Source organism: Hyla sarda, chromosome 9 (genome assembly GCF_029499605.1).
Source record: "Hyla sarda isolate aHylSar1 chromosome 9, aHylSar1.hap1, whole genome shotgun sequence".
NCBI lineage: Eukaryota > Metazoa > Chordata > Amphibia > Anura > Hylidae > Hyla > Hyla sarda.
This window is the reverse complement of record NC_079197.1, coordinates 27,834,876-27,858,208: the sequence shown is the minus strand read 5'-3', so window position 1 is coordinate 27,858,208 and position 23,333 is coordinate 27,834,876. Positions and strand designations below refer to the sequence as shown.

The following is a 23,333-nucleotide window of genomic DNA, read 5'->3' as shown; positions in this document are numbered from 1 at the left end:
AATTGAACCTTTAATATGGAAATGTATGAAAGCAGCTGCTTATGCCACTGCCTATAATTCCATAACATGGAAATTCTCCTGGAGCTTATAGAAACCTGAGAGTTGTAACATAAAGCAATGATCATAGAGGCTGAACTGCAAACCAAATGTACATAAGAAGATTTAGATTGAGGGGAAATGTATAATGCACCTTCCCGTTTTACATACACAACATTTCTAATATCCAGAGTCTTATTCTCCAATCCTATTTCACAGTCTTTCTCTGAAACTTCTTTAAGGTAGGATGTGATTGTAGTGTTTTATCTGCCGAGACGTCTTCATCCTTGCGTTTCATTAAATGCGACGCCGCATCCATGCCTTGTCACAGTCCACAATTTTGCTGTTTACTATTTGGTATGGCGCCATCTAGTGTGGATTTTATAGCATTACAATAATAACAACGCATGAATTTAATACAATGGAAGAACTGATCTTCAAGGCTGCAGATTTCCGGCGAGTTATACAGATCGGCTTTGGAAAGAATCAAGGGATTTTTATTTTCTTTTTAAAGGATTGGACTCTAGTGTTGCTCGCGAATATTCGCAATTCGAAATTTAATCGCGAACATCACATATTTGCGAATTTGCGAATATTGCGAATATAACACTATATATTCGCAATTACCAATATTAGCTTTTTTTTCACAGTACACATCACAGTGATCACTGCATCCCTCTCTGCTCTTCGCATATGCGCATATTTGCGAATATTGAGCCCTCCCTTCTTTTATTGGTATAGGGAACAAATGGGCTAGTGCAGTGGTCTCCAACCTGCGGACCTCCGGATGTTGCAAAACTACAACTCCAGCATGCCCGGACAGCCAACGGCTGTCCGGGCATGCTGGGAGTTGTAGTTTTGCAACATCTGGAGGTCCGCAGGTTGGAGACCACTGCACTAGCCCATTAGTTCCCTATACCGTTAAAGAAGGGAGGGCTCAATATTCGCGAATATGAGCATATGTTTTCGCATATGCGCATAAATATGCAGAAAAAATATAACGAATATGCAAATTTCGCGAATATATGACGAATATTCGTCCATATATTCACGAAATATTGCGAATTCGAATATGGCCTATGCCGCTCATCACTATTGGACACCCGTCCAAGCCAAAAATATTTCAATAAACAATATATTATATTTTCTAATAGAGTTGTGTGGTTAGTGGCATCGCTGGGGTAGAAGCTGGCAGGTAAATCCCCCAGTAGGTGGGTGCTATGGGGAAGCAAATACAATCAGCACCGGGGCTAATTCACAAGCGTGGCAACTCGCTGGTTTGCTGGCACAGACCAGCAGCTGTGAGGGCTCAGGGGAGGTTTCACCCATATTTTTTTGCCATATAAAAATAAAAACCACAGTAGACGCCATACTCCCTGGTTCTTGATAGAAGGATCCTTGATGTGGGTTGAAAGCTTGCATATTTTGGCCAATATATCAACTAATATCACATCTAGTATATATTTTTCAGTGATGTGGCCTGACCTTGGGATACTTGGGGAGCCCAGGGTGTCAGCACTGTGTATGGGGTATATATAAGATGCTGGGCAACCCACCTGATCAAATAGTATGGGCACCACTAAGTCACTGTAAGTCAGCATGGTGCACCACACGCTATCATGGAACTGGCACCCTTTGTGTTCCTTATCTATGTGCAGTTATAATACTAAGCAGAAGTATGGCAACAGAAGTGTGGCAAATCAATGGTTTGCTGGGATTTGTAGTTTTACTAAATGTCTAGTGTAAAGTCTCCCTGTGCACACTGAGTCTTTCTCAATCAAGGGCCCTCAACCGGGGTAAACTGTGTAGAGTCCTCACACCACTTACTTGTCCCAGCTGTGACACATTATCCTAGGTGCATCCAGGTGAGGTATCCCTTCCAAAGGTAAGGTGACTGAACCAGGACCGTAGACCAGTGTCGCCTTGTCTTTGTGCAATGGAGCCCAGAGAAATCTCTCTCCATTGATGCTACTTTCTTCTATCCTGTTAGCGGGGCTTGGCTTGGTATATACAGGGCCGGCGTTAAGGCGGGGCAAACCGGGCAATTGCCCAGGGCCCCCATCCCCCAGGGGTCCCCTGCGGGGCTGCTCAGTGGCAAATCCAGGGGGATCCAGATTAATTTCCCCCTCATATTCAGGACATCCCTGTGTCCCGAAAGATCCTTTCGGGACACAAGGATGTCCCATCTACCTTTCTGCCATGTCCCACCTACCTTTAAAAATGCAGGGGCCGCCGGTAGGTAGTGCACGCAGGGACGTCACTGACATCTCGTGAGTGCGCCCATAGGAGCAGAGCGGAGTAGAGCAGCGAGGACGCGTGCATGGTAAGTTACCGGCGGCATGTCATTTTCAGTGCTCCGACCACCGCTCCTCCGGTCCCGGGACCTACTGCTATGGCCTATAGGCCATGGCAGTAGATCATGACCCCTGACCAGAGTAGTGGTGGACGGAGCACTGAAGTGGGGCAGTACACAGACATACAGCCTCCAGCCATACACATAGGCTGTATGTCTGTGGGGGAACTATACTGCCAACCTAATGTGGGGGAACTATACTGCCAACCTAATGTGGGGGAACTACAACTTAATGTGGGGGAACTACAACCTAATGTGGGGGAACTATACTGCCTACCTACTGTGGGGCAACTACAACCTAATGTGGGGGAACTATACTGCCAACCTAATGTGGGGGAACTACAATCTAATGTGGGGGAACTATACTGCCTACCTAATGTGGGGTAACTATACTGCCAACCTAATGTGGGGGAACTATACTGCCAACCTAATGTGAGGGATCTATGCTGCCAACCTAATGTGGGGGAACAATGCTGCCAAACTAATACTATACAAAAATATAAAATTGTAGTATTCTGATCCTTATAACTCTTTTATTATTCTTTATATGGGGATGTATGAGGGTCTTTTTTGCGCCGTGATTTGTAGTTTTTATTGGTACCATTTTTGTTTTAATGGGAATTTTCAATAGCTTTTTACCAAAAATGTGCAAATCTAGTTAGTGCACTATTATGACTTTTGGGGCCCCACTTTTGATTTTGCCCAGGGCCACACTAAGCCTAAAACCGGCCCTTGGTATATGCGGGAGAGATGCAGCTTATATTTATCTCTGTATTCTGTCTCTACTCTTTCTCTTCTCAACTCAGAACTCAACCCATCTCAGCTCTCTGACTAACAACCTAGGGCTTTTAAGCCCAGTGATAAACTCTTCTAGAACCCATTATATGGATTAGATACTGTGCCCCCCCATGTGTTGCATTTAGAATGATATACAAATTCCCTTAAAACAGTAGATACGTCATTGTGAAGCAAGGTGACTTACCAGGCTCCCCTCAGACTTGGGGCTCGAGCCCATGCTTAGCGCCGTTCCATTGAATAGTTTGAAGGAAAATTTTAATACAAATGCAGCAAATTTCTGTGGGGGCACACAGGGATAGCTGTAGTGAAAATACTCCATATATACCCTGGTATTAATTTCAGTGACAGACATACATCTGTCTCCTCACTTGACGGTGTCACTTGGGTACCGCCATAGCAATGCCAACACATAGCGGGCGGTGCTGGCACATATACCCAGCATCACAAGCAGTGCCAGGAGAGGCCACAACAAAGAAGGTAGCAGCATTAGTATTCCCCACCGCCAGCCCCCCACCCCCACCCAAACTGATCAAGCCACTGGGAAATGTGGTGAATTGTGTCTGCAGACTTCGACTCCCCCATCACTGCTGAGAACAAAGGCAGCTGATTACAAGTCTATCACTGGGTGCCAGGGAGATGACACCCCCAAGTGCCTTACCCACTTGCAGGACATTGTCCACTCAGTCGCCCTGCAACAGAGAAATCTTCTGGCAGAAGGGCAGTCAGTTCTCTTTGATGTTGACTCCTCCGCTGCCTGACACCACCTCCGCCACTGCAGCTACAGTAGCAGTGACCACATCTGTGGCCGTCATGTTCACTCCCCAGAGGTGCCGCTGTCCTCCCCCCCATGCAGATCTAATTTTCTGCGAGAGAAGGACCAGTTGATGATGCAGTGCTGCATGGGAAGCACAACTATTGTGATGCATATAAAAATAAATAAATCTCGGACAGCAGAGTGTAGGTAGTGCCCGGGTCCTATGGTCCATGGTTGGAGAGTCCGAAGTATGACCTCTTTTCTTTGACTTTAAAAGTAATTTTGATCCCATTTTCTGTGAATTTAGTGTTTTGAAAAGAAAGATACCAGGAGTGGAATGTGTATGTTAAGGTTAACAATTGTACACTGATACCAACTTTCACAGCCTTTACCTGGAACAGATGGATCTTAGGCCACTATTATTTACTGGTTATTTTATTGGCATGCACACTGCTCGCACATCTGTTTATTAAGAATTCAAAGAGGTTCAGGGAATTGTGGGGATTTCGTGGGGATTTTGTGCAAGTGTTCAGATCCGCAGATGGTGTTAGCTGAGTGTACTGCCTGTTTCCTTTTATTGTATCTTGTTGCTTTATCACTTCTTTGTATCCTGTTGCTTTATTCTATAAACCTATTTATTCTCTGCACTGTTAATTAGTGTAAAACAGATTTCAAAGTCAACAGTATATAAGGAATATCATGTAAAAAAGATACACTAAAAAAGGCATATGGCTTTTTAGTTGACACCCGTTTGGCCTGTGAGGAGCTGATGGACACCAATGGATCTGGGAGTTGCCCATGACTGATGAGAAATGAATGAGGTGGAAGTTTGTACAGGTCATTGGATCAACTGAACACAAGACTATAAATAAAAAACCCAACACGGTTGCTTTGTATCATGATATAGTTTGTATTTTTCTTTAACAATACCAAGCTATAGACAGGGACTTACAGAGGCCTATACACTACCGGCAGATACAAACTTCAGAAACACTATTTACATTCAAAAAGGTACATCACGCACCTGCCCTGGTGCTTCTTGATTTCCCTTTAACCCCTTCACTTCCAAGGGTGTCTGCAGCCTCCACCCCTGACCGCAAAAGTGTTAATTATCTTTTTTTTTCCTTTCAGAACTAGAGGGTTAACACCAAGTCTGAGCATTCACGTGCACTGTCCATAGAACAATGTCAGGAAAATTCCCTCCACAGCAGTGTTGTTCCCTCTGAGCTGAGTTAAAAACCAAAGAATTGGATATGAAGTGTTATTTATGCTGTTCATCTTTGATAGCGCTTGAGTTGGAAAGAAGGAACACAACTTGTGGCCAACTGGTGTCCAACTAGAAGTCCAAGATTGCCTCATCAACCAGCTGCGATTTGTGGTCAAGTAAAAGAGGCCAATTAGCTGTCTAATCCAGGCTATAATGGAACGATAGTGACTATATATATATATATATATATATATATATATATATATATATCATGTAAGAAATGGCAGTTCTGGTAAAAGATTGAATGAACAGTTTTTAACCTTCTCGTATGTCAATACCGTAATCCTCAGTTTAAAACACTTTCAACCCCATATAAACATTATACTTTACATTAATTTTACCTCACATGAGGTTTTTTTTTTCCCTTTTATCAGACATACCTCAGAATCCACTATTCAAAGTTTTATATAATATTACATACAAGGAAATAAACGTGTGCTATGTTACAAAAATCATCAGCAAAATGAGAAATCGAATAAACAACTGCATATGATTCAATGGTGCACTGTGGAGAGAATTCAAGGTTTACTTGGTCACTTGTTATAGTTATGGGAGGCTGTGGAGCTTAAGCAGTCATACAGAGAATAAAGAGTTAATCCCATTACAGATATTTATGGCAAATCTACTGCAACAGTATGTGTGGGGATGTCTGACCACCAGATCGGGTTGTGGGATCAGTAGAGATCTAGAAACGTTTTGGATATGCCACAAATGTCTATATTAGGAATAATCCATTATAGGGGTTGTCTGGTGGATAAATCTCTTTAACAAAAAAGTGGCAACTGGATTATGAAAAGAAAAAGGCATTACTTATCACACAATTTCCCTCCATTTCCATTTTAGTGCTGCCTTGTTTCCCGACTTCCTGGTTATGTTTTCACATACAGGAAATGAAAGGAAATCCTTGCACACCCAATGACTGTGGAGTTGGAGTTGACTGACCTTAGCCAGGGCGGTGGAGTTGACTGACCTTAGCCGGTGATTTGCTGAGTGGGCATTTCCAGCCATTTCCTGTATGTTGAGATGGAACCAGGAAATAGAAATCAGTAAGAACTCTGTGAGCGTCGTAATGGGAGTAGTAAGTGATCTGTGAGATGAGTAATCCTTTAATTTCATTACTGTAACCCAGTCTGCCCCTTTTTAGAAAAGATTTATTACGCAGGACAAGCCCTTTAAGAGACACCTGGCATCATGGATATCGTATGGATTCCAAGCAACGAATGGCAACCAATGTTGGACTTGGGTTCCTAGGAACTAACAAAGAGAATTATACTGTGGACTTACATTCTATCTAGATGCCCAATTTTAATTTAATTGAAAATGTTACAATTGCACACGCTTGACATATCACCAATAAGGTTTGTAGTAGATTATTTGTTAAACAATTTATAAGAAGTAGATTGGAAGTGATGTGTTCAAAGTCAATTCTTGGGATGGTTCTTGCTTTTTCATTGGGGTCCATTATTGTCTAAAAACTTGGGACAAGGATTTTCTGGTAGCTGTGAACCATTTAAAACCACGATGGAAGCCCTCCCCTGCCTAGCCATTGTAGAACGCCCTCTAGGACTGCTAGCAAGCCACTGGCCTATTTTCCATACTGTATCTCAATTTACATATTTGTTTAGCAATAGATTATCCATTGTTAAGATCTGAAAGGTAGCTCTTCATTCATTAGCCTATATTCAAAATTCATAGATGCCAACCTGTTTACCATGGTGTCTGGAAAGTCAGTTATGGTGAGAAGTTTATAAGCAACTAGAACCCGAAGTAATCTTGATGTCCATCATAGACCATAGATGATGGTTTACAGAGAGCATTAGTCTACTCCATAATGCAGCCACTCCCATAACTAAACACATTTTATCATATTTTTTCCTGGCACTGTAGGATAGTATATTGTTCTCCTTCACATAACTTTCCCCTTCTGTTTGACAAGACTCAAAATAAAAAGAAAAAATGAAACAAATTCAACAACCACGGTTAAATGTGATAACAGACAGGGGTGATGGTTACTCAGCGGAGACGAATGATACCCTTTATATATACACAGCACTTCTGTCTGGAAATATCCTGTTGAGGTCTCCAGGCAGCCACCTCTGAGGTGGAAACACTGCTGCTTGTTCCTGCAGAAACATGGGGGGGGGGGGGGGGGGCAATGGGTAATAATAGTCACAGGGCAGACCCCCGAGGCACAGGGAGATAAGGTGGCTGGGATGGATTCCCCAAGTAAGCACCTTAGCTATAATGCTGCACCTGCCCCTGAGAAAAGACATTGGGATACAAAGAAATTGTTCTCCTTTGGTCCTGACATCCTAAGGAAAGAGAAGAACCTTGCTTGTCTTGAAATAGACCAGCATGATTCTCTACTGCGTATCAGTTGCTTACCAGTTCTGCATTGAGTATGCAATAAACCCTGTAATCAATGGCCGGACCCCTTAGTATCAAGAAGGCCTTGCAACCAGTCATGAATTGCAGGTCTCCATCGCAACATAGGGGTTGAATCGGTTCGTTGCCTTCATTGCTCCTGAGATGCACACCATGCAGAACAGAGTGTCTGAAGGTTGCTGAAGTAACATTGTAATGCTTATGTAATAGCCTGGTGCCTATAGTGCAAATATACTGTAACCATTAGTAATAGGGAAATACTCACTTTTCGTAGACCCCCAAGTTGGATTCATAGAGGGCAACTGCATGGTTGCCATTGGCTAATTTCTGGTCCTACTATTTGCCCCATGGAATTAAATAAGCCTATCTTGTATTAAAAAATGCTACTTACCATGGCAAGTCAACAACCCACTGGAATATTGTGATATCAGACGTGCATTTTGTGCAAACGTCTCACAAGTGAATGCCCCTTCTCTTCCAGACCAGAGGCTGTAAACTAAAGAGCATAAAAAAATAATACTTTTTTTCCATTACTCCTTTCTTCTTCCAGGGGAACTCGCTGTGTTTACAAGGGGAGGAGCTAATGGTCGCCCCAGAATCTGGCTCATTGATGGACAGATGGCATGATGAAGGTACATTATGATAGCGAGACATACAGAAGATTTTTGCCATGTTTGGAAAAGCACACATACGCATACATTGTTCAGAATCCGTGTTTTTTTTTTTTGTTTCTTTTTTTTTGTTGTTTTTTTGTTTTTGTTCTTTTGGCAAGCTGCGCTCAGATTATAAGACCCACAGAGCGGATCCCTTGTGAATTTCACACACACTGAAAGAGACCATTACAAAGAAAAGACACCATAGAAAAGTAACACAGTTCTCTTGTGAATGCGAAACTTGGCGTGAAAGAGAGAAATGCATTTTTTTATTATTATTTTTCTTCCTTTGGTTTTTCTATTTTTTTTGTCTTTTTTCACATTTATCGATGAACGTCCATTTTGTTTATCCTTCATTTGTTGCGTTTTTCACCTTTTTTTTCCCGTTCATTTTTATTAAATAAAATGAGAACACTTGGTACCCATCCTCTGCAGAATCTGTTGGCACCTATCCATTTTTCTCCTTCAATGCTTTTGTTTGCTTAATACACATGTCATGGAGTTGCAGTCCAAAAATAGTACAGCAGTTCGACCCGTTTGGTGCGAGAGAGACTTACCACATAATATACGAATTGCTACTCTGGCACCAAAATGGTTTAAGCGGAAAATAAATTCTCCAGATCCATCCAGCCCCCCCAGTGTTCCTTCTGATATTTTTCCCCTAAAACCTTCCTCCATCAAAAATGTGTTTTTTAATTTATTTTATTTTTACTCGATTGTGATGTTAACCGGATTAACCGGTGAGGTGGCACCAGAGCTGTCATTACCCCCGGCAGCCTCCTTCTCCTTTTTGCCACTGTATTGGCCAATGAAGGAACCATCCTCATTGAACTGGACATCCACACTCCCACCATAGTCGGCCAAGCTGTCATCGCTTCCTAGGGGCTTGACATCACCATTGAGGGAAGGTTGGCTGCTAGTGAATGGTTTCTCATCATTATCACTGAAAAAAAAATTAAGGCAAATGCGGTTAGCATTGGCTTTTAGATTTATAGACATACAGTATAGCTTCAATGTTAGGGCTCCCCCTTTGATCATTCATTCTAAGTATACTCTTCTATCTTTCAACCTTCGTTCTATGGTTCGCTATATGCAATTGCATGGAATGATACTAGTAAATGAACTGTTCTTGTCCTTGTGCGCAACACTGACTTCCTATCTGCCCCCCAATGGGAATGGTAGAAAGCCAAAGGTAATATTGGTTTTCTTTTTGTGCATGGTACAAATATGACTGAAGAAAGACATAGAAGGAAGGTAGATAGAAAGTTACATCTGAGTTCAGGCTGGGAAGGATGCATGATAATACTGCAAAAGAAGAAAGTCAAACAAATTCAGGAAACCTTATTAAGGAAATATTCCAGGAAAAGCAAAATAAAGATATAAGTTTGCTTAGTGTTGGGCACCTCTTAACCAAGAATTAACTTGCTCCCCAGTGATATACAAGGCTAATCTGATGGTGATAGGCCTGGGGATCTACCTTGACCTGCCTCCTGGGTACTGATCAGGCATATATCATATCATCCAGGGGCCCCATAACAAGGAGGAGCTCCCTTCTAGCGTTAAATAACACACCATCTACAATTTCTTTATATTGAGTTCCATTGAAACTTAGTTTCTGAAACTTTTTTGAAAATGTTTTTTGGCCCGATTTGAACAGCTGGTGTGCAAATTGCATAATTACATTTGCTGTAGCAAAAAGGATACTATGGGGGGAATTTACAGTAAGGCTAGGTTCATACTGAGGAACTTTCGAGTGGAATTCTCTTTAGAAATTATGTTTGGAAATTGTGATGCAACAGAATTCTATTGCTGTCAATGGGATTCGACTGCACAGTCCAAACTATGGAATTTCAGCAGTTGAACTTCTACCGCTAAGATTCTGCCGCCGAAAAAGTTATCTTACGGTAGTCATTCATTCAGTGTAATCCACAAGCATTGGGCATCCACAGACACTCCGGTTAGAATATTTCCGGTTGGAGATTCCTCAGTCTGAACCTAGCCTAAATCCTGGGATTTATAAATCCAGTCGCATGTGAGGCAGCCACAGTAGTGTACACCAGCTGTGAGCTGGCGTAGCTTTCCATTAGGATTTATGCCATCTGGAAGGCATAAATTGAAGTAAATTCGGCATGGGTTGACCACACCCCTTCCTTGTAAGCCACGCACTCTCGCTAGTGCTGCAGAGATTGGTATAAATTCCCCCAAAAAAGTGTGTGATTTTCTACTGATCTGTGCCAGGTGCACAGTTTTATACATTTCCCCCAAAATGTTTGAAAAAGGTTTCAAATGCAAAAAGGAAAGGCTAAAAAATATTACAAATGACACAAAAACATAAAAGTTTCAGCAGTTTTTTTTTTAGAAGGTTCAAAAAAATTGAAAGGGAACATAACCTAACATTCGGGATTTCTCCTACAGGTTCTCACTGGCCATTAAAATACAGATGTATTGGTTGCTTCTACCATACAATGAACACTCGACTTACATAAAGGTGACAGGACATGAAATCTATGAAGGTCTGTGCATAAAGTAGTGAGGCATGGATCACCATCAGGTTACCCACAACAACTAATATGGAAGGAAGAGAAGAATGACCGAAACTCTGACCCTCAATGATCAAAAACAGAAAATGAAAAGAAAAAAGGGTAAAAGGCATTCACAAGAGAAGAACTGCACTATATACAAGATGCAGAAGGGTGTACCGCATGACATGGCATGACATAATAGCTAACAGCTTATCGGTATAAATGTATGCAGAATAAAGTACGATGCTAAATGTTCAAAACATAATAAAGAATGCAAACAATATTCTATGGTGGTGAACCATGCACGGAAAGAAATCGGATGGTGACAAGTTTAACACTTTGATAATCCAATATTATTCTACAATAAAAACAGCTCATTCTAAATTAGAGTCATTGAAGGGGAGGGTTGAGGGGAGGTTTTCTGGGGGCTCTTAACCATTTCTGTTCTAAATTGACACATATGGGGAGAAACTAGGAAGGATGAACCAGGTGGGGGCCGCATGTAACATTGCGGGGGTCCCCAGCAGTGGAACCTCCGCGATCAGACATCTTATCCCCTATCCTTTGGATAAGGGATAAGATGTCTAGGGTGGGAGTACCCCTTTAATTTGTATATAGACATTGGGGAAAATGTATTAAATGGGCACTGTCACTTAAAAAACTTTTGATATCAAAAGTTTTGATTCATCAGGGTCTAAGTGTACAGACCCCAATCAATCACTAAAATGAGCCGGGAGAAGAGCACGCTAATGAAACAAACTTACAACTTACAATGTAAGTCCAAGGGACTGTCTTGGTCAACGAACACCTCACTCTGCACCCATTCTATTGAATGGTCTGGGTCCGAACACTCAGACCACGACTGGTCAAAACTTGTCTTGTCTCTAGGACATGTGAAAAGTTTTTTAAAAGTGACAGGTACACATTATTTGTCTTACAACAATTTACTCTTGCAACAAAAGTGGCAAATATTGTTGCACTCCTATTGCATTCAACTTTTATTTTATTTTTATACTAAGTAGGTGTCCATGCACATTTACTGTACTTTATGCTAGAAATTGGCATAAATGATACTAATGATAATGATAAATTTACACCATTTCAAATTGTGGTAAATGGACAGCCACAGATATGCCCAAATTATTAAGAAGCAAGCGCCTCTCAATAATGTGGTGCATCTTACAGCTACAGTCTTATGTTTTAGTTTGGCCTACAAAATATAGATCTTTGGGAACTCTTGCAGCTTCCAGTTGGTGTTGCTGCATATACATTGCCCACTCTTCGAAGAGGAGAATACTTTAATTGAAAGGAATGCAACTAAACACAATACAGTACAGGTCCATAGGTTTTCATTGCGGCACATTACGGATCCATACAACACTCATATGTAACATGACCTTTTTAGAGGACAGAAATCTATTGTCATAATCTCTTTGGTTGGTTTCTAAAATGCTACTTGAAAAATTCTATTATGGTCTTAATATCTGTTATAGATACCATCCAAATGGCTGAGTAGGAACGGGGTAATCTGCAAACAGAAGCGGGATTTGCCATTGGGCACATGCAGTATAGTCCCAGAGGGAGCAGTATGGTGTTACCAGTGTATGTGGTTTACCTATTTCTAAAGTAGGTACTGCTGTTAGAAGAGACAAATGACAGAATGACACAAGTCACAAGACAATCACAGACATCAAACTACTTGAAGAACATATAGGAAGGGAGTGTGGAAGGTGTATACATTATGGCTGAATATAAGAACTAGCATAGCAGAAGGTTACCAGTAAGTAAACGTTATATGACATACAAAAGATTATGATCTTATAGAAAAGAACAAACTGTAAATACATTACATGGAGAAAGGAGACCAAGGGGAATTGTAATTGGATGGCAGCTGTTCTATCAGCCCGTCTTTACTCTACTAGGTAAGACTTATTCCATTGGATTATGGCCATGCTCATAAATGCAAAAGTTTTTTTGAAATATATTGCATTGTCCAGTCTTCTACTTTAGACAAAAGTTTACTGTGGAATAGGGGGTCCTTAGCTTGGGATGCCCCTCTATCAACCAACATGGACAGCCATTGGAGACAGCAGCTTCTGCAAGCATTTACAGCAGATCATGGTAGCAGAGCTCCTAGTGACAGCCCAGTGTTGGGTTCTGCTGTGTATAACCCAACCCCTCGATAGAACAACCCTTTTAGGCCTTATGGGTGACATAGAGGAGAATTGTTCCCTTATAGAGTCTTCAGCGTGCTGCAGACGACACATGCTCCATTCATTCTCTACGAGAACGCTGACGAGACTTGAGTGCTGTACTCAATGTTACTATAGCAATGAATGGGGCGCGTGCCATCTGCAGCACTTGCTCCTCTTGGAGAGCCAGGTGCCGTTAAGATGATTGCGGGAGTCCCAGCAGTCAGACTCTCAGTGATCGAACACTTATCTCCCATTATGTTGATCAAGGATAAGTTATCTTTCACCAGACCACCCCTTTAACTCCCAGGTTACATTCGGCTATTGTGTCCAGTAGGTGGTTTCAACTATTGATTGACAACCTTCCATGTATGAGTGGAAAAGCCGAAACAGCTGTCAATCACTGAGTAGGGCCACCCACTGGACTCTTAAAGGGGTACCCTGCCCCTAGCATCTTATCCCCTATGCAAAGGATGGGGGATAAGATGTCTGATCTTGGGGGTCCCGCAGCTGGGACCTCCACAGCTGGGACCCCCGAATCTGTTTGCAGCACTCAGCTTTCATTTAGAACGCTGGGTGCCGGCAGCAGCGGTTGTGATGTCACGGCCACATCCCTTGTGATGTCACACCACACCCCCTCAATGCAAGTCTATGGGAGGGGGCGTGGCAGCCGCCACGCCCCCTCCCATAGACTTGCATTGAGGGGGTGTTGCGGGCCATCACAAGGGGCGTGGCCGTGATGTCACAACCCCCGCCGCCCGCTCCAAGCGTTCAGAACAAAATGTTCTGGGGCAGCAGAGTACCCCTTTAAGGACTGGATAAGTAGATGTAAAATCCTGTATTGTTTAATTCTTTCTGTTTTATACCCTGCTGCCCAAAGAGCAGACTTCATGTCTAATGTGACAGCCTCCCTTTAAATGGATTGCAAGGCCAGGACTCCATAGTGACACGCCATATCCAAAATCATGGGATTACCACAACAGTGAGGTTACTATGCGGTCTTGATAATTCTATGATTTGCAACTGGTAGGGGACACCAGGATACAACGGAGTATAAGCCTTCTGCTAGTCACAGCGGATGTAACGTAGGCATGCGGACAATAAATAGAGACATAAAACAGAACATGACTATTCATGGCTAAACATGACCCACATCACACACAGCTATAACATACACGTGTATACTATATATCCATACATCATGGGACGTTTTTGCATTGCAAATGGCAGCTTTCAATGTATTCAAGAAAAAAAATCAGAATGCATTTTCGGTGACTTCAGGTCAGCTGTACACATTTGACATTATCTGTTCTTGTTGCTTAGCAACATCCCGTTAAACGGCCCTGTCATCCAGAAAATAGTTAACATTCTATGGACTGCAATGAAGTGATACACAGAGATAAGCCATGTGTACATATGGCACGCTGCTCTCTATACTGAAGTATATGGCAAGTTCCCATAGTGCTAGGGATGTGCGGGTGACACTGCTAGGCTCACAGCGTCTTATCATTTCTTATTAGGATTATTGTAGGTAACAGACTAAATAATCGTATGGGGTCCCAGGTATAAAACTAGTGCTGGCACGAAGCAGACCAGTTGTCCAAAATGGCCAGATATTCCCAGTGCAAAGTAGGAAATGAGAAACGTGAACTGACAGACAACTATGGACAACTGCTGCACTCCATGACTGCACTAGTTTATGTATAAGACCAAGAATTGTGTAGCATTCACATGTATAACTTTCTGTACCATGAAAACATGTAACATGGTATGGCTGGGTTAGATCAAAATAATGGGGTCTATGGAAGTGAGTATGTATTGTATTCCATCATATGGTCCCTGACTAACACCCCCTCAGCCTCATATTTAAAGGGGTATTCCAGGAAAAAACTTTTTTTTTTTAATATCAACTGGCTCCAGAACATTAAACAGATTTGTAAATTACTTATATTAAAAAAAATCTTAATCCTTACAATAATTATCAGCTGCTGAAGTTGAGTTGTTCTTTTCTGTCTGGCAACAGTGCTCTCTGCTGGCATCTCTGCTTGTCTCGGGAACTGCATGGAATAGAAGAGGTTTGCTATGGGGATTTGCTTCTACTTTGGACAGTTCCCGAGACAGGTGTCATCACAGAGCACTTAGACAGAAAAGAACAACTCAACTTCAGCAGCTCGTAAGTACTGAAAGGATTAAGATTTTTCAATAGAAGTAATTTACAAATATGTTTAACTTTCTGGAGCCAGTTGATATATAAAAATAAGTTTTTTCCTGGATATCCCCTTTAACCACCCCGATCCTGAATAGCACCCCCTGAGCCTGATAATCCCCTCGGCCTCATATTCACAAGCCCTGAGTCTGATTCATGCTCCTCAGCTTCATATTCATACACCCCCCTGAGCTTAATAAACCCCCTTAGCCTCATACTTGCACCCTCTGAGCCTGATTCATGCTCTTTTGCCTCAAATTCACACCGTTGATCTTGATTCACACCTCCTCAGCCTCATATTCACCCCCCTGTTCCTGAGTTGCACCCCTCAGCGTTATATTTACTCACTGATCCTGATTTCCACCCTTCAACCTTATATTCACCCACTGATCCTGATTCATACCCCTCAACCTAATATTTACTTCCTGATCATGATTTATACCTCTCAACTTCATATTGACCCCCCTAATCCTGATTCACAACCCTCCACCTCATATTCGTGCTCCATCACCCTCAAAATCCCTGTATCTCTTCATACTAAAGACAAGTCCTGTTCAAGTCCAATAAAGGGTGCTTTCTGTGGTTGTGTGGGAACGGAAGTTAGCCAAGCATGTCCACCAATGATCAATCCTTCAATGGTAATTGTTAAAGGGGTACTCCGCCCCTAGACATCTTATCCCCTATCCAAAGGCTAGGGGATAAGATGTCTGATCGCGGGGGTCCCGCCGCTGGGATCTTGACTGCGGCACCCCAGACATCCGGTACACAGAGCAAACTTTGCTCCGTGCCGGATGACTGGCGATGAGGGGCAGAGGCTCGTGACGTCACGGTAACGCTCCACCCGTCATGCCCCCTCCCATAGACTTGCATTGAGGAGGCGTGGCTGTGATGTCTTGAGTGGGGTGCGGCTGTGACATCACGAGCCTCCAGCGCTGAACCTGACCCTCTAAACGAACACTGGGTGCAGCATGGAGATTGCGGGGGTTCCCAGCAGCGCCAACCCCCCCCCCGCAATCAGTCATCTTATTGTCTAGAAGTAAAGTACCCCTTTAATATGACCATCTTCTTTCTGCCTATAGGACATAGGCAACCTATATAGGCCAGAGGCTTAACGTAAAGATTCTGGCCCCAATGCAAAATCTCTAATGGGCCTCCTAACTATAATGTACCATTTATAGTACTGGATGAAGATGGGCCCCCTCTGGCTCCCAGGTACAACCAAGCCCTCTGCCCCTCTTTAGTAATAACCCTAACGCAAGCCAAATCTCATCTAGCAAAATAGCAAAAGGAACAACTAAAAAGTTTGTAGGCCTCAAATAATTGTTATTTTCTATCCATTCTAAAAGATACAACCTGGGTGGAAATATTGGCATCAATGCAAACATCCCCCCTATGCTCTAAAGAAAAGCTTGACAAAAATAAGACTCCTTTTTCCAATGTTGAATTGGTTATGGATGTCTTTACTTGAATGATTGACATATATATGTGAATGCTACGTAACAGTGCAGCTTTAAACTTAGATTCCCTATAATTTAGCAGGCCAGTAAGCCTTAAGAACAATTGAGTTTCTTGGATCCAGCCATTGTTATCAGACATTTACCAGCCAGACAGCTACTGGTAGATCCATGTGGAAATAAAATTTAGCAGAGGCTGGAGGCCTATAGTTTATCATTTACAGTGAAGGACAATTGGTTTGAAGGAACATGGCACAAAAGGGTGTATACTGGATTCAATGAACACCCATAGTGCAAAAGCGCATCCCCCATTTATAACAAGGAACTTTACCGTGTGAGAGCAGCTTACCTTTCCAGAGATCTGATGGCAGCATGGACAAGAGAGTGGAGAACGAATGCATAAGGTCAGGCATGCCGATCACACATAAGCAAACAGTGGGTACAAGCCCCGCAGTGACTAAACAATGTATCATGTAGAGATCAGTCTTTCCAAATCACATAACACTGACATATTGCTCTATCCTGTTAATCAGCTGGGTAAGGAAGCTGTCCATGGTGCTGAAAGTCGTCTAATTGCTAATACAGTGACCCCTCGACCTACAATGGCCCCGACATACGATAATTTCAACATGCGATGGCCTCTGAGAGGCCATCGCATGTTGAAGGCAGCATCAACATACGATGCATTTATATGTTGGGGCCATCGCATAAACGGCTATTCGGCAGCGCTGTCTGCTTCAGCTGCCGCCGGAAAGCCGTTTACGGTGCCCCGTGTGGTCCGCTGACGATCACTTACCTGTCCTAGGGGCTCCGGCGCCTCCTCTTCAGGATCCCCTGCATTGTCGGCCCTCTCCATCGTCGTCATCAAGTCGCTGCACACGCCGTCCCGTCATCCAATAGGAGCGGCTTGCGTAGCGACGTGATGGCGGCGATGGAGAGCGAGGATGCCCGGGAAGCAGAGGCCTTGCCGGCGCGTCGGGGACACCCCGGAGACGCGGCGACAGCGATGGACGGTGACATCCCGGGCAGCGGTGACGGTCCGGAGCAGTGGGGACAGGTGAGTACAACTTCCTCTACCAGCGGTCTTCAACCTGCAGACCTCCAGATGTTGCAGCCGTTGGCTGTCCGGGCGGCATGCTGGGTGTTGTAGTTTTGCAACATCTGGAGGTCCGCAGGCTGTAGACCACTGTCCTATACTTTAGATTGCACGGATCCCTCAACATACGATGGTTTCAACAAACGATGGTCCATTTGGAACGGATTACCATCGTATGTTGAGGGACCACTGTACTATAAGGGAGATTCATCAAAACCTGTCCAGAGCGAATGTTGTCCAGTTGCCCATAGCAACCAATCAGATCGCTTCTTTCATTTTTGAAAAGGCCTCTGAAAATGAAAGAAGCGATCTGATTGGTTGCTATGGGCAACTCCGCAACTTTTCCTCCTGACAGGTTTTGATAAATCTCCCCCTATATGTATATAGGGTGTATTACCTCTTATTAGAAAGCATTTTCATTATTTAGCACAACACTAAGGTATCTTTTCGGGTTTTGGCTAGAAACCGATGAACTGCACCATTAACATTTGCATGAATTTATCATTTGGATAGTGATCTGGTTGATGCTCATTTTAGAATGTCCTGGAAGCAGTTCTGAATTAATCTTGTTCTGCTTCCCCCTCACTTTTAGTTGCATAAAAAGTGCCAAATCTGAAGTCGCAAATAATATTTGCATAATAATTTGCACCTTATGTTAGAATAATCTGTTCTTCCTTGTGTATCACAGAATGCAAAATCTGTTTAAATTACTTTTCCTTCTCGAGTCCTAAAAATATACTGTATTACATAAAATCCAAATTCTGTCTATAAATAAGGATTAAATGTGTAAAAAGAAATATTTCTGCCAGCTTCTGGTTCATCTTCATAACTCTAATCTTGCAAGAAAATTAAAGAGCAGGAATTATTATTATTATTATTATTATTATTATTATTATAATTTTATGTATTTATTTTTGCAGTTGTCATTATTATGTTGACTCACATGTAATGTTTGTATTATAATTTAAACATTTGTAATAAATTTACACACATTTACATATTAGAAAGGACCAGAAAAGACAGGACAACCTTAAGAACACAGGAAATTTTAGTTTAACATTTGAATTTTTTCCCTCCCCGCATTCTAAAAATCATAACTCTTTTCCATCCACAGACCCATATGAGGGTTTATTTTTTGCATGACCAATTGTACTTTGTAATGACACCTTTTATTTTACCATAAAAAAAAAAATCTTATTTTTTTATAAAAAATTTTAATAAAATTCAAATCCCATCCCTTCCCCAATATCGCGCCACACCCCTACCCCTTAATTCCCTGGTTGAACTTGATGGACATATGTCTTTTTTCAACCGTACTAACTATGTAACTATGTGTGGGGAAATTGAAAGGAAAACTGCAATTTTGCACATTTTGGAGGGTTTTGTTTTTACGCTGTACACTTTATGGCAAAATTTACATATTTTTTTTATTCTGTTGGTCAATACAATTAAAATTATACCCATAATTACATTACATTACATAACTTTTCTATTACTGTACTGCTTTAAAAAAAAAAATAATAATAATAATAAAGAGTATGTTAAAAAAAATTCTTATCCGGGGCTCATTTTTCGCGCTGTGATCTGTAGTTTATATCAGTACCATGTTTGTGATATAATATAAATTTTTTATAAAAAAGAATTTGGAATATAATATGACAAAAAAGCTGCAATTTTGGACTAATCCCCTATCCTTAGCATAGGGGATAAGTTTTTCAGGACTGGACTACTCCTTTAATTAAAAAATGCATTCATAAATAGATTTTAATGTTCTATAGAGCAGAAGGCACCATCTAGTGAAATGTTTGAGATGTCTATATTATATGATAAGTCATAAGATGATAGATCAGTTTTACCTCTATATTAAGTTAACAGTCTTTTTTTGTACCTGTACTCCCCGAATGTTTCATCTTTCATTGGACGAGCTTCAGAATCCACTTGAGTGTCTTCTTTATCCTTCACTGTATAAAAACAATGTTAAAACATGGAGAATGCCATGAAAATGGAAATTTGGAACATGGTACCAACAGTGTTAAAGACTCCCAGTAGATAAGTTCTCTGAACATTCTGATTAGTTCTGGATCTAAAATGGTGCTCAACATATTCCCTCTTAGCTTCAGCCTTGGTGTAGCACCTTGGTGTATCCTTTGGATAGGGGATAAGATGTCTTAGCGCCGGAGTACCCCTTTAAACTAAAATAACCAGCACCAGAATGCAGGATTACTCTGGCTAAATAACTCCACCGAGTTCCTATTCGCTCAGAGCATTAACTATTCCCTATCCTGGTGGAATAGCAAACTCCTCTGAACAAACTAGTGTGTCAATACATACCTTAACAGAAAAATACAAAAACAAATAAACGGACATTACAGTAGGATGTCTCTGTAGCAGGTCAGTTTGTCCTCCCTCTCAGTGGGTGTAAAAAAGGCCCCCATAGGGTGGAGAGCCAGAAGTCATCCCGCAGTTGAATGGTGACAGTTTGATGGTCACTATGCAAGCAAGTGAGCATGCATCGTGCCATTTGTGCAAGTGACTCGGAGGAACTCCCTGCCTCCATCTCCGCTGCATACTGCTTTGGTGTGTCTGGGTCCTCACCTCTAGCTCCTCTAGCTGTTCCTGCTCCTCCTTTCCTGTCAGATGACTAGAAAAACTGTCCATCTCGCAAAACCTACACTGTGCTCCACTGTGCCCTTCCCCCTCCTCCTCCTCCAGTTCAGCCCCCACAGGGCTCATGTGGCCGTGAGATGTAGGCGCCACATCTCCAGTGCCCTGACCAGCCATTGTTTGCCAACACGTGTTGTAGGAAATGAAGCAGTGGAATGACGTTCATCCTGTAATCCTGGCGACTGACTAATAATTTGGCTTCCTCAAAGGGCCTGAGCAAATGGCAGGTGTCATGTATGAGCTACCACTGGTTGACATTGAAGTTACACAGGGGAGTCTCCCTATCCGCTTGGATCATCAATGAATCAGTGACGGCTTTTCTCTGTTCGTATAGTCTGTCCAATATATGGAGGGTGGAATTCTAATGTGTGGAAACTTCGGAAATCAGTCTTTGTTGGGGGATGCCATTCTCACGCTGCAGCTCAAGGAGGGTGTGCTTTGCGGTGTGCGAGTGGCTGAAGTGCATGCAAAGTTTCCTTCCCATTGTTAGGATGTCTTGCAGATGGGGGGAAAACTTCAGGAACCGCTTGACAACCAGATTGAACACATGTGCCATGCAGGGCGCATGGCTCAGGCTTCCTTGTCTCAGCACTGACAAGATATTCTTCCCGTTGTCGCTCACCATGGTTCCCATTTCCAGTTTTCGTGGAGGAAGCCATGGTTCGATTTCTTGCTGAAGGATTTTTAGCAGTTCCTCCCCTGTGTGACTCTCTTCGCCAAGGCAAACCATGTGAAGAACAGCATGACACCACTGTGCCCTGCACACATTGTATGCTGGAGGGGCACTGAGACTTGTCTGTGCAGTGGAGGCTGAGGACACGGTGGATGAGGAGGCGAAGTCGCACACTGTCACAGGACCAACGGCCTGAGAGCGTGGAGGCGGAAGCGGTGTGACCTGTCTAAGTTGCTGTTGTGGCTGTGCAGGATCCACATTCACCCAGTGGGCCGTAAAGGACATGCATTGTCACTGACCGTAGTTACAGCTCCACATGTCACCGCTGTCGTGCACTTTGGTACACTCAGACAGGCTCAAGAACTGGCCCACCTTCTGTTCCACAAAATTGGTACTGCCTTATTTGCAAAGAAATGACGGTTTGGCACTCTCCACCTAGGCTCGGCACAAGCCATCGGTTCTCTGAAAGGTGCAGAGTCCACCACTTTTAAAGGAGGGACTGCAGCACCAGCAACTTGGACAGGAGCACATTCAACTTCTGCGCCCTTGGATGAGTGGGCGCATACTGTTGTCTCTTGGACATAGCTTCGCCGATGGATTGCTGGCGGAATGACTGACTCGAAATAAGAGGAGCAGGTGCATCTGGAGTGACAGAAGATGGGTATGACACACAGCTCCCTTCGGCTGAGGTGGTGGAGCCTTGGCTGGCTGAAACAGGGAGTGAGAGTGCCACTGGGTGATGCAGCAGGCTGGACCACCACATCAGAGCCACGGTTCTCACAGGCCGCTTTATGTTGAGGCTGCATATGTTGACGCAGGGCCGTGGTGCCAACATTGGGCCACTGGCCACGCTTCACCTTCTGCCGACACATCTTGCATGTGGCCATGCTAACCTCCTCCGGATGCTTGATGAAAAACTTCCAAAACGCAGAGTAGCTGATTTTCCTACCAACAGTCTGCACTGATTGACTGGTACTGCCGCCGACTCCAGGAACCCCTGTTTCACTACTTCCTGGGAAGGTAGGCTGCAGCGAAGCAGGTGGTCTACCACGGGCATGTTTGGCTACAGACTTTCCACTTCTACCACCATGCTGACTGCCAACCATACTACCACCTTGCTGGCTCAGCTGCTGCCTCATGGGCAACCTGCAGCCCTCTTCTCCTGATGATGATGAAGCACTTTCTGCACCCAACTTCCATGTGCAATCGGCTTCATCATATCCGAGTTGTGTCCTCCTCAGGTTCCTCAACAGTGTCTGCTTCAGGAGCCTGAACGCTCGCAACACCACCTCCCACGTCACTCTCCTCCTCACTACTTGCCCGCCTAGCGGGGGAAGGGGCAGATGTCTCCTCCGGTTCTTGGCTGGGCTGTAGCTGCTGACTTTCCTCTATATCATCCTCACTAAATAGTGGAGCTGAACCCACATCTGTGGGGGAGGGAACAGCATAGGACATATGCAATGGGAGGACAAGGACCGCTCCCGGGCCATGCCAACTGAGGGTTGTGTCTGAGGAACCCACCGCTTGACTGTTGACTGGGGGTGTCAGATGTCACTTGTGATGAAGTGGATGACCGTTTTAACCAATCAATGACGGAAGATGGGTTTCTGGTCGTAACAAGAATTCGTAACAAATTCAGATTCCTCAGATTCGATTTGTTCATCCCCAGACGTGTCTTTTTAAACCGTACTCTAACATGTTACCTATTATCAGTCATGCCTTCATTGATCTTCATCTATCTTCAAAAAAGTTTGCAAAGTTATTCAAAAGGAAGTTATTTAAAGCTTTCTGTATGGTACCTCCTAGTTGTAGTTAGGTAGTTAGATGGGAATGTTGGAGCATTTGTCCTAGTTGTTAGGTCTTACTGGATGGCAACAAGGCCCACTCTGCCTTGTGCAGGATATTTAGATATATGACTAGAAATCTTACTCTATGAGAGAGAAATAATAGAAGCATGGCATGCAGGCAGGGACGTAACTTGTAGCTTATTGGTCCCAATGCAAAATCTGCACTGGGGCCCCATGTTACATTTATAATAATGGTCTCTTCTGAGGCAGATGTGCTTTGGGGCCCCCTTAGTCATCAGGGCCCTGGTGTGACTGCTACCTCTGCACCCTCTATAGTTACACCTCTGAATGCAGGAGAGAAAGTTCTCAGCTCTCTTTTTTCCCATATCTCCCCTTGAACCGGAACATGGTAATTCATTTCTTGAATGTACAATAAGAATATTTACTTTATACCATATAAATAAGAATTGCATTTTAGGCTGATAGATAATTT

At 43.1% G+C, this 23,333-nt stretch overlaps 1 protein-coding gene across 1 annotated transcript in view; it reads right to left on the bottom strand.

Moving 5' to 3' along the window:
- Nucleotides 1-4,831: 4,831 nt before the first annotated feature.
- L1CAM (L1 cell adhesion molecule) overlaps nt 4,832-23,333 on the bottom strand; it is a 207,604-nt gene continuing 189,102 nt past the window's right edge. The window contains exons 27-28 of the mRNA XM_056540478.1: nt 19,605-19,677; nt 4,832-9,189 (exon numbers count right to left, since the gene is read on the bottom strand). Of these exons, the coding sequence (XP_056396453.1) occupies nt 8,955-9,189; nt 19,605-19,677 (308 nt within the window). The 3' untranslated portion in view covers nt 4,832-8,954. The remainder of the gene's footprint in view (nt 9,190-19,604; nt 19,678-23,333) is intronic.